The sequence below is a fragment of the Lobosporangium transversale genome (genome assembly GCF_002105155.1).
Source record: "Lobosporangium transversale strain NRRL 3116 chromosome Unknown BCR41scaffold_9, whole genome shotgun sequence".
In the NCBI taxonomy this organism is placed as follows: domain Eukaryota; kingdom Fungi; phylum Mortierellomycota; class Mortierellomycetes; order Mortierellales; family Mortierellaceae; genus Lobosporangium; species Lobosporangium transversale.
The window spans coordinates 285,579-297,500 of NW_019028987.1; the positions used below are offsets into that span (position 1 = coordinate 285,579).

Here is an 11,922-nt window from a genome sequence, read left to right on the forward strand (position 1 = left end):
GGTGGAAGAGATCAGTGATCAAGAATTAAATAGAAGAAAACTTATACTCATGAGATTGTGGCTTGGCATATAGCATAGACTGCGGAGTATCATTTGAAATATTTTTTTTTATTCAACAAAAATAAAATCGTGCATTGGACAGAGCTGTGTATGATAATGGTTATTCTAAATGTGATCTTCCTGGTTGTTCTCTGTCATTATCATTACAAGACAAACAAGAAGTGATTTTCTCTCAAATTTAAGCCTGGGCGGCGATCTTAAACTCAGATTCCTCGGGGCGATGTGTTCCCTTGCTAAACGCAACTGAACATTTAGCCATTGTTGAAGATGCACGTGTAATCGAATCAGTCATGTAGTAATCAGTAATAACAGGCGTAAATGCGGTCCTGGCAGACTTGAGATTCGATTTGTTCAATGTAGAGAGACCAAGGGAGGCGACAGCCACGGAGCTAGGCTCCACGACATTATAATTGGCAAATGATGGTGCGATATCTCGGAGACGGTCACGAACCTGATGAATATCATCATATGGCAAAGTAACACCAGCAACTTCCGAGATCGCACGAATAATTTTCCAATCCTCGCGAGCAGCGCCGGGTGGGGATACAGCGGCGCGCGTCATCTGAGGACGGCCTTCTGTGTTAACATATGTGGCACTTTTCTCAGTATAGGTAGCGCCTGGCAAGATCACATCGGCATATTGAGCGCCAACGTCTCCATGGTGGCCTTGATAAATGACAAAGGCGTCCTTGGGGATATCGCTTGGAGAGATCTCATCGGCCTCTAGTAGGTAAACAACAGAGGCCTTGCTAGCTTCCTTGGCCTTGGGAGCAAATCCGATATCATAAGCAGCAGCTCTGCTGGCAGCCTATATTTTTTTTTAAAAAAAAAAAAAAAAAAAAAAAAAAATCAACGCCATATTCAACTCCTGCGTTGTTTGGTTTAGGGTAGAACTTACTCGCTGAAGAACATTGTAGCCATTCCAGTTGTCTTGGAAGAACTTGTCCTTATGTTGTTGAACAATCTTGGAAACAGAAGAGAAGACATATTCGCTATCAGGCAAGTCTGTGACGCCACTGCCGACAATGATCATAGGATTCTTGGCGGCACCAAGAATAGCTGAAAAAGGATGGTTGCCTGAAACAAGGGCCTCGAGAGAAGAGGTATCAGAGCCAATGTGATCATAGTCATAGGTGAGATCAACGGGGGTTCCGACAAGGCCAATGTTCAGGCCGTTGTAAACAAAGGATTTGCGGATACGAGCATTCATAACAGTAGCTTCATGACGGGGATTGGTACCAATCAACAAGAGTGCATCGGCTCGCTCAATGCCAGAGATGGTGGAATTAAGTAGATAGTTAGAACGGAAATCGGTACCATGGGCAAGGTTATCTTGGCAGCGATTATCGACTGTGACATTTTCGGAACCAAGCGTGTTGACAAGGTCCTTGAGGGCAACGAGAGACTCGGCATCAGCCAACTGACCAGCAACAGCTCTGATACTTGGGCCAGCAGCCTTAAGTTCTGAGGCAACTTTCTGAAGAGCATCAGCCCAGTTGACACTAACGAATGTATTGCCCTTGCGAACCATCGGCGTGGTCAAGCGCTGGGTCTTGAGACCATCATAAGCAGAACGAGTTCTATCCGAGATCCACTCTTCGTTGATATCCTCGTTCAAGCGGGGAAGAATACGCATGACTTCAACACCTCGGGAATCGACACGAATGCTAGATCCAAGGGCATCAAGGACATCGATTGACTCTGTATTCTTGAGCTCCCAGGGACGAGCATTGAAGGTATATGGCTTGGAAAGAAGAGCGCCGACAGGACAGACATCTGCTAAATTTCCAGAAAGCTGTTGAATGATTCAAAAATCCATGGTCCAGTCAAGAAATCAAAAGTTATAGACCGAGAGTTGACGATTTTCAAAGTAGTATATAGTATAAATACGTTGAAATATGGTCAGTCATCTCCTTTAAGCTTTTTACTAATTCACACACCCGAGGCACAATGCATTACCTCGGAATTCATGGTCTTCTCAATATAAGTTCCGATCTGCATATCATTTCCACGTCCGGATGTACCGAGATCCTGGAAGCCAGCAACCTCGTTGGCAAAGCGAACGCAGCGAGTGCAGTGAATGCAGCGAGTCATAGTGGTCTTGATCAGTGGTCCCAATTCCTTATCTTCAACAGCACGCTTGCCAACAATCTCTGAGAAACGACCACGATCCGAACCGTAACGGACCGACTGATCCTGGAGATCGCACTCTCCTCCTTGGTCGCAAATAGGGCAGTCCAAAGGGTGATTAGCCAGCAAGAACTCCATGACACCCTCACGAGCCTTCTTGACCAAGGTAGAATCAGTCTTGACCCTCATTCCAGGCATCACAGGGAAAGCGCAGGAGGCAACAGGCTTTGGGGACTTTTCCACCTCAACCAAGCACATACGACAGTTTCCTGCAACAGACAAACGCTCGTGATAACAGAAGCGAGGAATATGAACACCGGCCTTCTCACAAGCCTGAATAACGGCAGATCCAGCTTCTACCTTAACAGGCTTGCCATCAATAAAGACTTCAACCTCATTCTTGACGACAGCAGTGGTACGGAAGTGTCGAGGGGCTACAAGATCAAATGGTGTAAAAAATGCATTATGCAAAAATCATGAGTACCCTTGAATATCAGCGGTTAAGATAAGCACATGAATATTTCCAACATTTTGTATACAGTTTCGAGTGTCATAAAACATTTCCAAAAAGGATGATATGCTATAGACGATCTGCGTAAAAAACTGAACATGAGAGTCGTGTCGTATTTGCCATGTCTAAGTCCGGAGTTACGTTCCACCAGCTCGGACTTTTTGGTGAAAGCTAGATCGAACGTCCCGATTTTAAAGACGTAGTTGTTAACAATTCAACTAATCCTACTAGAAACATTTAGTGTTGTCATTGTTTTCCTATGACCATTTCTCTGTTTATGGATAAATCATTCAAATAAATAGGAGTCGGGTTTATGTGATCGAGTGTGTTTCCGCATTCGATGTCCAAACAGAAGTAGTTGAGGAGAGCGGAAATTCTGTGCGAATTCAGGTGTGATTACCTCCAGCTTGGCGCAGGGCAGCCCTACTGGTCTTTGATAATGCGCGCAGCATGATGGCGGAATGTGTGGAGAGTGGGGAGTATATGATGTGAAGAAATAAATTGGATGACAATAATCAGCGCAATTCTGTCCCTGCGAGGCGCACAAGTAGCGGAGGTGGAGACCGAATGTTTTCCGAAATCCTATGCCACATTCAAAGCTCAAAATATGTCACCGTATTTTACTCGCTGATGTTTCCTCGAAGAGATAATGGAGTTTTGTTACTCAGTTCTATGCGGAACCAGTGCACAGCCAGCCAAGTTCTTTATTTCTAATCACACGGAACCCTTACAGGTGTTTCATTGTACGTCTCCTTGCTCAAACAACAAGAATCCTTCGCCTTGCGTATTACTTCACGTTCATTAGACCTTAATAGATCATTCATGTCCCGCAGTATTCCATCCAGTGGAGAGGGCTCACATTACACTGCCGCAACGCCCACTTCCACGCTATGCAACGACAACAGCGGAAATAAGAGCTACGCTCGCGCTCCATATGGGTCACGTCTTTTGCCCATGGATTCTTCAGCGTTTCTTCCTGAAGAGCCACTGCCAGGGGGGTCTATGATACGCCACCACAACGAATATGAGAATAACGATGAGGAGGATAGTGACGAAGATGACGGTGACAGTGACTATGACCATGATCCAGAGGTAGAGGACCAAGATTATGATGAGACAGCGACTGAAGAACCAACGGCCCTTATTCAACCGGCTCCTGACCCTCTACCTGAGCCCTACATCATCAATCGACCCACAAACCATAATATTCCACCTTTTGCTTTTGGACCCAGATTGGATCTGATTTCTCCCAAGCTACTTCATGATACAGTTATGTCGTATGTATCGCCTTAGTAACAGCCCCATTTCCATCTGTGATGAAAGTATTTTTCACTGCTGTCACTAAATCAACTATTACTAAATTTTGATTTATGAGTTAGACCAGTACCCCAAGGAAAGAAGTTTATGTGCAGAATTGTCCGTAAAAACGAGGGAATGGACAGGCGAATGTACCCAACGTATGAGCTTTCATTAGAAGAGCCTGCTCGGTCGCCTGATGAGTCCATGCGGCAACGATGTGTCTTTTTGTTACGCGCTACAAAAAAGAAGCGTAGCCGAGGTTCTTATTATGCTATTACAAGCGATATGGACAATATCCACGGATATGATCGCAAAGCCACTGATGAAAATTATGGCGTTTTGGGCAAATTGAGGTCCAACTTTTTGGGTACTGTATTCAACGTCTATTCGAACGGACGAAACCCATTTTCGGGAGCGGAGCAGGATGGAAAAGGACAGGATCGAACTTTGTCTGGCACAGAGAAAGGAAAAGGCAAGATGAAAAAAGAAAACAAGAGTCATGACTTGCCTGTGCGACAAGAGCTCGGTGCAGTGATATATGTAAACTATTGTTAATGTTTTTTTTTGACGAATCATTATGAATGACTGTGTAAGAGTCCGAAGAGTACTCAAACTTGCTATGTGACTCCTTAGAATCCAAATGTGCTTGGGCTGAAAGGGCCTAGAAAGATGACAATCTTGATGAACACCATGACAACTGATGGGTGTATGATGGAAAAGCGACCCACACAAGCCAAAGATACATTGATTGGTCGCATGACGGACGGAGACATGTCTGATTTATTGGTCTTACGGAACAAGAGCCCACAGTGGAATGATGGTACGCGATACGCAATTATGTCTAATACCGTTGGCTTTTTTTTTACTACACACTAGTATTGATTTTTTTTTTTTTTTTTTTTTTTTTTTGATTTAGAAACCAATTCATTTGTCTTGAATTTTGGAGGACGTGTCTCTCTGGCGTCAGTGAAAAACTTCCAGATCATCCACGATAATGACTGTATGTATTCAAATTGATCGTAAGATGTTATTATAACGAAGCACAGTCTTTGTAACCTCCTGTAACATTCGCATTTAATTGTCTTGCCGATGTACATAGTGGACTACATTATCATGCAGTTCGGAAGAACATCTCAGGACAACTTTACAATGGATTGTCAATACCCGATGACTCCTTTCCAAGCATTTGCCTTTGCGCTAACTAGCTTTGATGCCAAGTTGGCTTGCGAATAAACACTCATTAAAAAAGTATTGTATATAGTTAGATGATAGTTTGTTATAGCATTTGTACAGTACAATCCTATCCTAATCACTATCGTAGACATCAGGAGCACGGACATTCTTGGAGTACATTTTATGATTAGCCATTTCGAGCAAAGCCACAGCATCAGCATGAGCATCCATTGCTGAACGTTTTGGCCCTTCCTCTCGCTCAACCAATGATGGATGGACTTGCCAAACTATGTTCAGAAGCATCAAGCGAATTTAAATGTCAGTAATGATCTGAAAAAATTAAAATTAATAGCTGAGGGCTAAAGTAATATGTACCTTCCATTTCATCCAATTTGAAGTCCTGATATTTAGACAGTCTAGGGGACTGATAAGTTGAACACAATGGTTCTGCTGCAGACTGACCACTTTGAAAGTCGCTTGCCAGCCATAGTCCAAAATACCGTAGCTGCCCTCCAAACCCCATACCTGTGGTTCCGAATTAACAAAAAGTTAAATCAAAAAAGGTCGAACGAAAAGCGTAACGATGTTGAAAAAACCTGTCTACATGAGCCGAATATTGATGTCATACCATTAGGAAGTGTCTTGGTACCGTAATCCATATATTGGAAGTGGTTGTTTACACTACTAGGCCTGTAGATTCTGAATTTGGGTCGAATAGTGAACAAAAAGTTTCTGTCGTTGCCATAGAACTTGGGTCTTTGTTCCCAGTCTTGGTCTGCATACCCTCCAAAAATATACCCATCCTCATCTTTCATCACAACTACAGTTGGGCCTTGATATGTGATTTTCTGTAGAAGTGTTGAGAACGAAGCGCCTGAGGTTTTTGATGAAAATAATAGTCTTAGCGGAGGCGTTAGACGAGTTTCAGAAAGCGGACCTCTTCTGGCCTCATGACCCTTGGAATATCCAAACGAGGACGAAACATTGCGATATGCAGGTGTAGGTAGCGCATAAAGTAACTGAAAAAAGTCCCCAACAGTTAGCAGCCTAGAAAAGTGTGGGGCAACGTCAATACCGCCTTTAATCCTAGGTGCAATGTAGTTCTTTTCACACAGCTTGTTCTCCTGTTCTACCGTAAGTTTAATTCTCCTTCCTGATGTCCTAGGGCCTTCAATGTTCACGAGGGTTGACTGTCCCAAAAACAGATTCTGGATTAAGATTTTAACCATAAGTTGGAACTCAACGGAATGTTGGTACCAATTTATAAATGCGGATATGCTAGGACGGCTATTAACATCTTGCTTTTGAGTCGCTTTTAACCAATCCTGTGCTGTCTCTCCACTCGAGCCTTTTGCATTCTGTACATCGCCATCCTCAACGCTTAATATGCTTTCTTTCATAATCCCCAAATCATCTCCAAATTCATTATCCTCACTTGGTGATTCCAGGTTAAGGTGCCTCGTCAATAAGAATTCTGTTGTAGCCTCTAGGCCTTCCTCAGGGATGTTCATCCAAGAGCCTATTTCGCCAGCTAACCAAAAGGGCATCACAGCTCTCGTAACATTTGTAATAAAGCTTTCCAAAGATTTTTCGTGCATCTGGAGCATGAAGCAGAGACCCGCCTGTTCCTCAATATTAGTTTTGGAAAGCCGATGTATGGTCACTACCCAACCATATTTAGAGATGCGTGTTGTCGAGTCAGCGGAGATAGAGTGCGTGAGAACACTGAGACGATCCCTGCTGTTGTCGGCAGCCTGATTTTTGCTATTCACATGGGTATCACCATTACTAGACCCTCTGACGACTTCGTCGTCAATTTTGTTGCGAGGTATTGAGTGCGCCTGCATCACCATGCGGAAACAAGTCAGTAGTGCTGGAGGAAGCAATGAGCTAAAGTAAGAATTGAAATGTTGAGGATCAATAGCCTCTTCGTTTTCAACAGAAGCTGACGGCTCATATTGCTCCTTCTTGTGGCTATTATCGTTATCAGCACTGCAATGGATCTGACCCTTGCGAAGCTTCTCAAAAAGATCGAGAATATATGCCCGCTCCAGGTCCGAGAAGTCAGCGAGGCATGTCTCAATGACTGTATCTTGCTTGCTCGCCTGTGACCCTAAGTTGGGCAAAAGGTAGATAAGACAGGGGCTTAAGAATGTGTTTTTTACAGGCTTTGTTAATTGCATCTATGTATGTCCTTACCCATAATACTGTTTTCAAGCAATGTTTTCTTTTTGATTGATTTTTTTTTTTTTTTTTTTTTTTTTTTGGATGGTAAGAAATGAAATGCCAAATGTTAATTCTGCTCCCTCAAGAGTTCAGGAGATAGAAATAATGCCCCTTAACTATCCGAGAAGAGAGAGGGGTGGGAACCGGTTATTGCTGTTAGAGTACCAGCTATCAGGGTATCAATCAATGGACGTTGCCGGATCAATCCAAGCATTAGCTTACATCAATTCGAGTAATTTGTTAAAGGGAAAACGGATAAAGTGTTTCTTTGCTCTCCAGGATAAAAAGGTGGCACCGCAGCCGGCTATATTTATCCACTTGTATTTCTTTCTTTCTGTTTCCCTCTCTTTCTCTCTCTTTCTCTCTCTCACACTCTCTCACACTCTTACTCTCACTCTCACTCTCACAATCATTCTGCAGGATCTGACATCAGCCATGCCATCCACCAGTCTCAAAACCACTCTCGATTCCAATAACGATGACAGCACCACTAACGCTGCTAACACCAACACTATCAACACAGCCTATGGACCTTCCACACTTGATATAAATTGTCCTCCTGGACAAGAAGAGCTTGGAAAATCCATTAACAGATCAATTACACCCAATCACGAGCCTCGCGTCTTCTTCTTTGACATCGACAACTGTTTATATTCAAAGCATTGCGGTATTGCCGAGCTGATGCGTGCAAAGTATGCAAAGTTGGATCGAGAATAATTCGGTACATTCGGTATAGCTATTTCACGTTGTTTGACTTATTTATTCTCCCTTTCTCCAATTGCTTGACAATTTAGGATCGAGCAATATTTCAGGGATGTTGGCTTCGAAAGCGACCATGGTAAATATCCATAATAATGAATGGTGCTTGCCCCTGACCACAATTAGGTTTATTAAATTATTAAATGACGTCGTTTTCTTTTCTTGGTTTGTCCATTACGCCATCAATTCTATTGATCAGTCCAAACTATCTCATACCGTTATTACATTGATTATGGCCTTGCTATTCGGGGGCTTGTTCTACATCATCCTGGTAAGCTACGTTGAACACAATGTCGACATTGATGCTTTTGTTCTAAGATTAAGGACTATCTAGGCGCTATGAATGATCACTTTAAAAAACAAAAAGTTGACATAGTTCATTGTTTAATTTGTTACAATACCTATTTAGAGGTAACAAGGACACACATACACGACGACAAGACTGCCGATTTAGGCTTCTCTTGGCAGTCGCCAGCTTGCATATTTGTGTTTCTTTTTAGCTTGATGTTAACCCATGCTTTCCTTTTAATCCCATTCATCTATAATTACGCTTATCTTTAACTTATCACAGATCGATATCAAAGATTATGGTAAGTATCCACTATTTACCCCGCTTTCCGTCCCAAATCTCATGGATCAAGAGTATTGTGAAAAGCAAGTCTCTTACACTGATATTAATTTCCATTCGAACTACTGTAATATACACAATAGATGACAAAGTCGATGGTGCTTTGCCATTACAAGATATCTTGAAAGAGAACATCCCTTTAAGAAATATGATAAAGTCCCTCAACATTGAAAAAAAGTGGCTGTTCACTAATGCAGGAAAGAATGTAAGAATTTATTTTCAACTATGTATATCATGCTTTAATTCAAGAATATTGTGTATAGGGGATACGTTGTTATCTAACCAAGTCGTTCATTACTTTATTTCACAACCTCATAAAAAGCATGCTTTGCGGGTGATCAAGATTCTGGGCTTAGAAGGATGCTTTGACGGGCTAACGTACTGTGATTACCTAAAGCCGGACTTTAACTGCAAACCAGAGCCAGAGGCTTTCTATAGAGCAATGAAAGACGCAGGGGTTGTTCATCCCTCTAATTGCTACTTGGTAGATGATTCTGCGGCTAATGTGGATAAAGCACTTGACATTGGTTGGACCGCGGTCCATGTGGCAGATGATCCTGAAGTTTCCCAGTTTGGTCACTTCCAAATTGGCGACATTTTAGAACTACCCAAGGCTCTCCCAGAATTCTGGTCTAAAGAAGATGCTGCTGCTGCTCTTTCTGCCGTAAATGCAGTCGCATCGGAAAAGGCGCCGGGAACGGGTAAGGCCAGATTGTCAGCATGAGCTTTGGGATCTGGTCGTCTGATCTTCTGGCTATATATTTTTCAATCTTCATAGACATTTGTAAAGTAAATTTTAAATTCAAAGCACATATTCAACCGCTTTTTGAAACGCTACCTCTACAGGAGAGAACATGTATCTTAATAAATGACCAACCACGTTAGTTGTGTGTGCTGCGACCATCTCTATCACGTGTAACATCTTTCTGTTTAGTACCTTTGCCACTCCAACTTGTCTACCTCTTGCAATTCATTACCTAGAAAGCAATACACACAGACACGTCTGCCTCTTGAATATTACTTCCTCAACAAGTAACACAGGACAATCAATTCAAATAGGACAGAGCAATGAAGACCTGGAAGGCCCGTGAGCGCTGTCAAAAAATTATAGCATGGACACCCATCGGCATTTGTAAGAGAGAGGATTCACCTGTTCATGGCAACATAAAAACATTGCTCCTATCCAATTCTTTTGTTCGATGACAGTACAGAACTACATCATTCTTTCTTTGTGCAAACGGCTAATAGGCCTAGGTCTAGTTGGATGGAGCTACTACGTATTTGCATTTTCTGTATGTGGCTATCTACTTAATCATGGTCATACTTTTCAAGGTAAACATGTCAAAAACAAATAAAATTTAATTGGTCATTCTACTTTTCATTGGCGTGACTACAATCGGCGCAAAGGAGAAAGAGTAAAAACACACTTGTTTTTTCTTGTCAATAGGGGTAGCGTTTTTAGTCATGGTTACAGTAATTGTAGTACTCCTTATCTGGAGTTATTGCATTGCCACTTTCACATCACCTGGCTATCCTAATGAGGTAACATGTTTTAAATTGAATCAAAGAGGAAGGAAGGTCATTCATGGATCGTCAAGTTGACTCGGATAAATCATTTTGCTTAGATCCTTCAAAAATATTCCGGATATCACAGTGCCATACAGGGCGATATCAGTATGGTAGATCATGAGGACACTGTCCGTGTCGGTCTTTTGGAGCCAGAGCAGTTTTATCTCTCTTCATCACTAAATGCCCACAGCTCGCCTTTACCTGACACAAGAGCTATCGCAGCTACATCCACCACAACAGGCGCTAATATCAGAGATCGAGATGTAGGAAGAGTGCCGACTTCGTCTATGGGGCATGTAGAAAGGTTATCGGAAGAAACCGATGGTATGAATCAAAGTCACACCTGTCAAGCGGCACAATTTACAGCCATTGCAGAGAGCAGTGGCAGCGGCACTGGGGTTGTGCAGTACAATTGTCATGTTTCCTCTTCAATCCTTGTGCCACCGCCTCCACCTCTACAATCTGCGCAGGGACTCACGCAGGATCACACCGTTGTGCAGATGGTGGGCGCGAGATCAAATGTAAGACATGATGGGTATGAGGGTGACAGCGAAGACACAGCGGATAATATGCCTCTAGGCCGGTCGATCAGGCGTTTTACAGTCAAGCGTGATGGCAAGATGAGATACTGTCAAAAATGCCAGTATGTGAATTGGATCGTTTTCTACAGTTCTAGACACGTTGTGTTCGGGTTTCCGTGCCACTTATTCTTCTTCTTTATTTTTTTATGCTAGCTTCGAAAAGCCAGATCGGACGCACCATTGGTATGCAAAGCACAGGTTGAAAATTTAATAGACAATAGTCTATTTCTCTGGCGATGCTAAGGACGTCCTTTTATATTTTCTTTCTTTTAAAAATTCAGCTCATCATGTAAGCGATGTGTCCTCAAGATGGATCAGTACGTAATACTTCCTTAATTCATAATGATTTGATAAGCTATGTATTCACTTGTCGGAATACACGTCTTAATTTATTAATGGCGTTTCTTTATTTTACTTTTTTTCTTTTTACAGCCACTGTCCCTGGCTAAATAACTGTGTTGGGCATAGGAATTACAAAGCGTTTTTCGTATGTTACTTCTCAGTCGTGTTAATTGAAAGAGTTTTTATTCTAGATTTTGTAAAACTATATTCAATCCCCTAACTCTTTTATTCCCATATACTTTGTAATTACAGCTTTTTGTCCTTTGGACGGCAATATACTGTGTGACGCTTGTTGCATGCACAATACCCGTTGCCGCTGGAGTCGCAAGTCTTCCTAATGTAACTTTTTTTTTTTTTTTTTATTTTTTTTTTAGCGATCTTGAAACAAAGGGTTTGACACTTCTAATCCTTGACTTTTCGTAATATTCTATGATTAGGATGAAAACGCATTTGATCCGCAGTGGGTGTTTATGATTTTAATCGGTATGATCTTTGGATTGTGTCTAGTCCCGTTTGCAATTCATCATCTATTGCTGATCAAATCCAACAGGACCACAATCGAGAGTTTCGAGAAGCACAGATATCGTGTGGGCAACACCGGTGAGGTCATGCAGAGTCGTGTTTTAAATGTATTTGATCTTGGG

At 42.2% G+C, this 11,922-nt stretch overlaps 5 protein-coding genes across 5 annotated transcripts in view; 3 read left to right on the top strand and 2 right to left on the bottom strand.

Annotated features, from left to right (window-relative positions):
* Positions 1 to 116: 116 nt before the first annotated feature.
* On the bottom strand, positions 117 to 3,212 carry BCR41DRAFT_349070 (hypothetical protein). The gene is made up of 4 exons (XM_022023402.1): positions 3,102 to 3,212; positions 2,020 to 2,624; positions 959 to 1,855; positions 117 to 868 (listed from the first exon to the last, which is right to left on the bottom strand). The coding sequence occupies exons 1-4, from the start codon at positions 3,151 to 3,153 to the stop codon at positions 239 to 241; spliced, it is 2,184 nt and encodes a 727-aa protein (XP_021883554.1). The 5' UTR covers positions 3,154 to 3,212; the 3' UTR covers positions 117 to 238.
* Positions 3,213 to 3,789: 577 nt separating this feature from the next.
* BCR41DRAFT_245202 (hypothetical protein) lies at positions 3,790 to 5,511 on the top strand. The gene is made up of 5 exons (XM_022020150.1): positions 3,790 to 3,978; positions 4,077 to 4,540; positions 4,634 to 4,820; positions 4,917 to 5,000; positions 5,100 to 5,511. The coding sequence occupies exons 1-5, from the start codon at positions 3,963 to 3,965 to the stop codon at positions 5,231 to 5,233; spliced, it is 885 nt and encodes a 294-aa protein (XP_021883555.1). The 5' UTR covers positions 3,790 to 3,962; the 3' UTR covers positions 5,234 to 5,511.
* On the bottom strand, positions 5,306 to 5,988 carry BCR41DRAFT_377092 (TLD-domain-containing protein; the record flags this gene model as incomplete). Its single annotated transcript, XM_022027084.1, has 3 exons — positions 5,306 to 5,460; positions 5,549 to 5,698; positions 5,802 to 5,988. The coding sequence occupies 3 exons, from the start codon at positions 5,986 to 5,988 to the stop codon at positions 5,306 to 5,308; spliced, it is 492 nt and encodes a 163-aa protein (XP_021883556.1).
* Positions 5,989 to 7,446: 1,458 nt separating this feature from the next.
* BCR41DRAFT_349074 (HAD-like domain-containing protein) lies at positions 7,447 to 9,682 on the top strand. Its single transcript, XM_022023403.1, has 6 exons — positions 7,447 to 8,091; positions 8,194 to 8,237; positions 8,358 to 8,429; positions 8,728 to 8,748; positions 8,870 to 8,991; positions 9,109 to 9,682. Exons 1-6 carry the CDS (start codon positions 7,457 to 7,459, stop codon positions 9,508 to 9,510), a joined length of 1,296 nt encoding a protein of 431 aa, XP_021883557.1. The 5' UTR covers positions 7,447 to 7,456; the 3' UTR covers positions 9,511 to 9,682.
* A 77-nt stretch (positions 9,683 to 9,759) lies between these two features.
* The window catches only part of BCR41DRAFT_349077 (DHHC palmitoyltransferase-domain-containing protein), a 2,811-nt gene continuing 648 nt past the window's right edge, over positions 9,760 to 11,922 (top strand). The window contains exons 1-8 of the mRNA XM_022023404.1: positions 9,760 to 10,118; positions 10,234 to 10,328; positions 10,412 to 10,998; positions 11,090 to 11,119; positions 11,218 to 11,253; positions 11,369 to 11,423; positions 11,531 to 11,617; positions 11,716 to 11,922. The exon at positions 11,716 to 11,922 is cut by the window's right edge and continues 5 nt beyond it. Of these exons, the coding sequence (XP_021883558.1) occupies positions 9,986 to 10,118; positions 10,234 to 10,328; positions 10,412 to 10,998; positions 11,090 to 11,119; positions 11,218 to 11,253; positions 11,369 to 11,423; positions 11,531 to 11,617; positions 11,716 to 11,922 (1,230 nt within the window). The 5' untranslated portion in view covers positions 9,760 to 9,985. The remainder of the gene's footprint in view (positions 10,119 to 10,233; positions 10,329 to 10,411; positions 10,999 to 11,089; positions 11,120 to 11,217; positions 11,254 to 11,368; positions 11,424 to 11,530; positions 11,618 to 11,715) is intronic.

Coding starts and splice junctions, on each gene's coding strand:
- BCR41DRAFT_349070 (XM_022023402.1), bottom strand. CDS start 3,153: ATGCTGCGCGCATTATCAAAGACCAGTAGGGCTGCCCTGCGCCAAGCT. Junction 2,625..3,101: donor TGCCCTGCGCCAAGCTGGAG/GTAATCACACCT, acceptor TTGATCTTGTAG/CCCCTCGACACTTCCGTACC. Junction 869..958: donor GCTACAATGTTCTTCAGCGA/GTAAGTTCTACC, acceptor AAAAAAATATAG/GCTGCCAGCAGAGCTGCTGC.
- BCR41DRAFT_245202 (XM_022020150.1), top strand. Junction 4,541..4,633: donor AGCTCGGTGCAGTGATATAT/GTAAACTATTGT, acceptor GTGACTCCTTAG/AATCCAAATGTGCTTGGGCT. Junction 4,821..4,916: donor GAGCCCACAGTGGAATGATG/GTACGCGATACG, acceptor TTTTTGATTTAG/AAACCAATTCATTTGTCTTG.
- BCR41DRAFT_349074 (XM_022023403.1), top strand. CDS start 7,457: ATGCCAAATGTTAATTCTGCTCCCTCAAGAGTTCAGGAGATAGAAATA. Junction 8,749..8,869: donor GATCGATATCAAAGATTATG/GTAAGTATCCAC, acceptor TATACACAATAG/ATGACAAAGTCGATGGTGCT. Junction 8,992..9,108: donor TCACTAATGCAGGAAAGAAT/GTAAGAATTTAT, acceptor CCTCATAAAAAG/CATGCTTTGCGGGTGATCAA.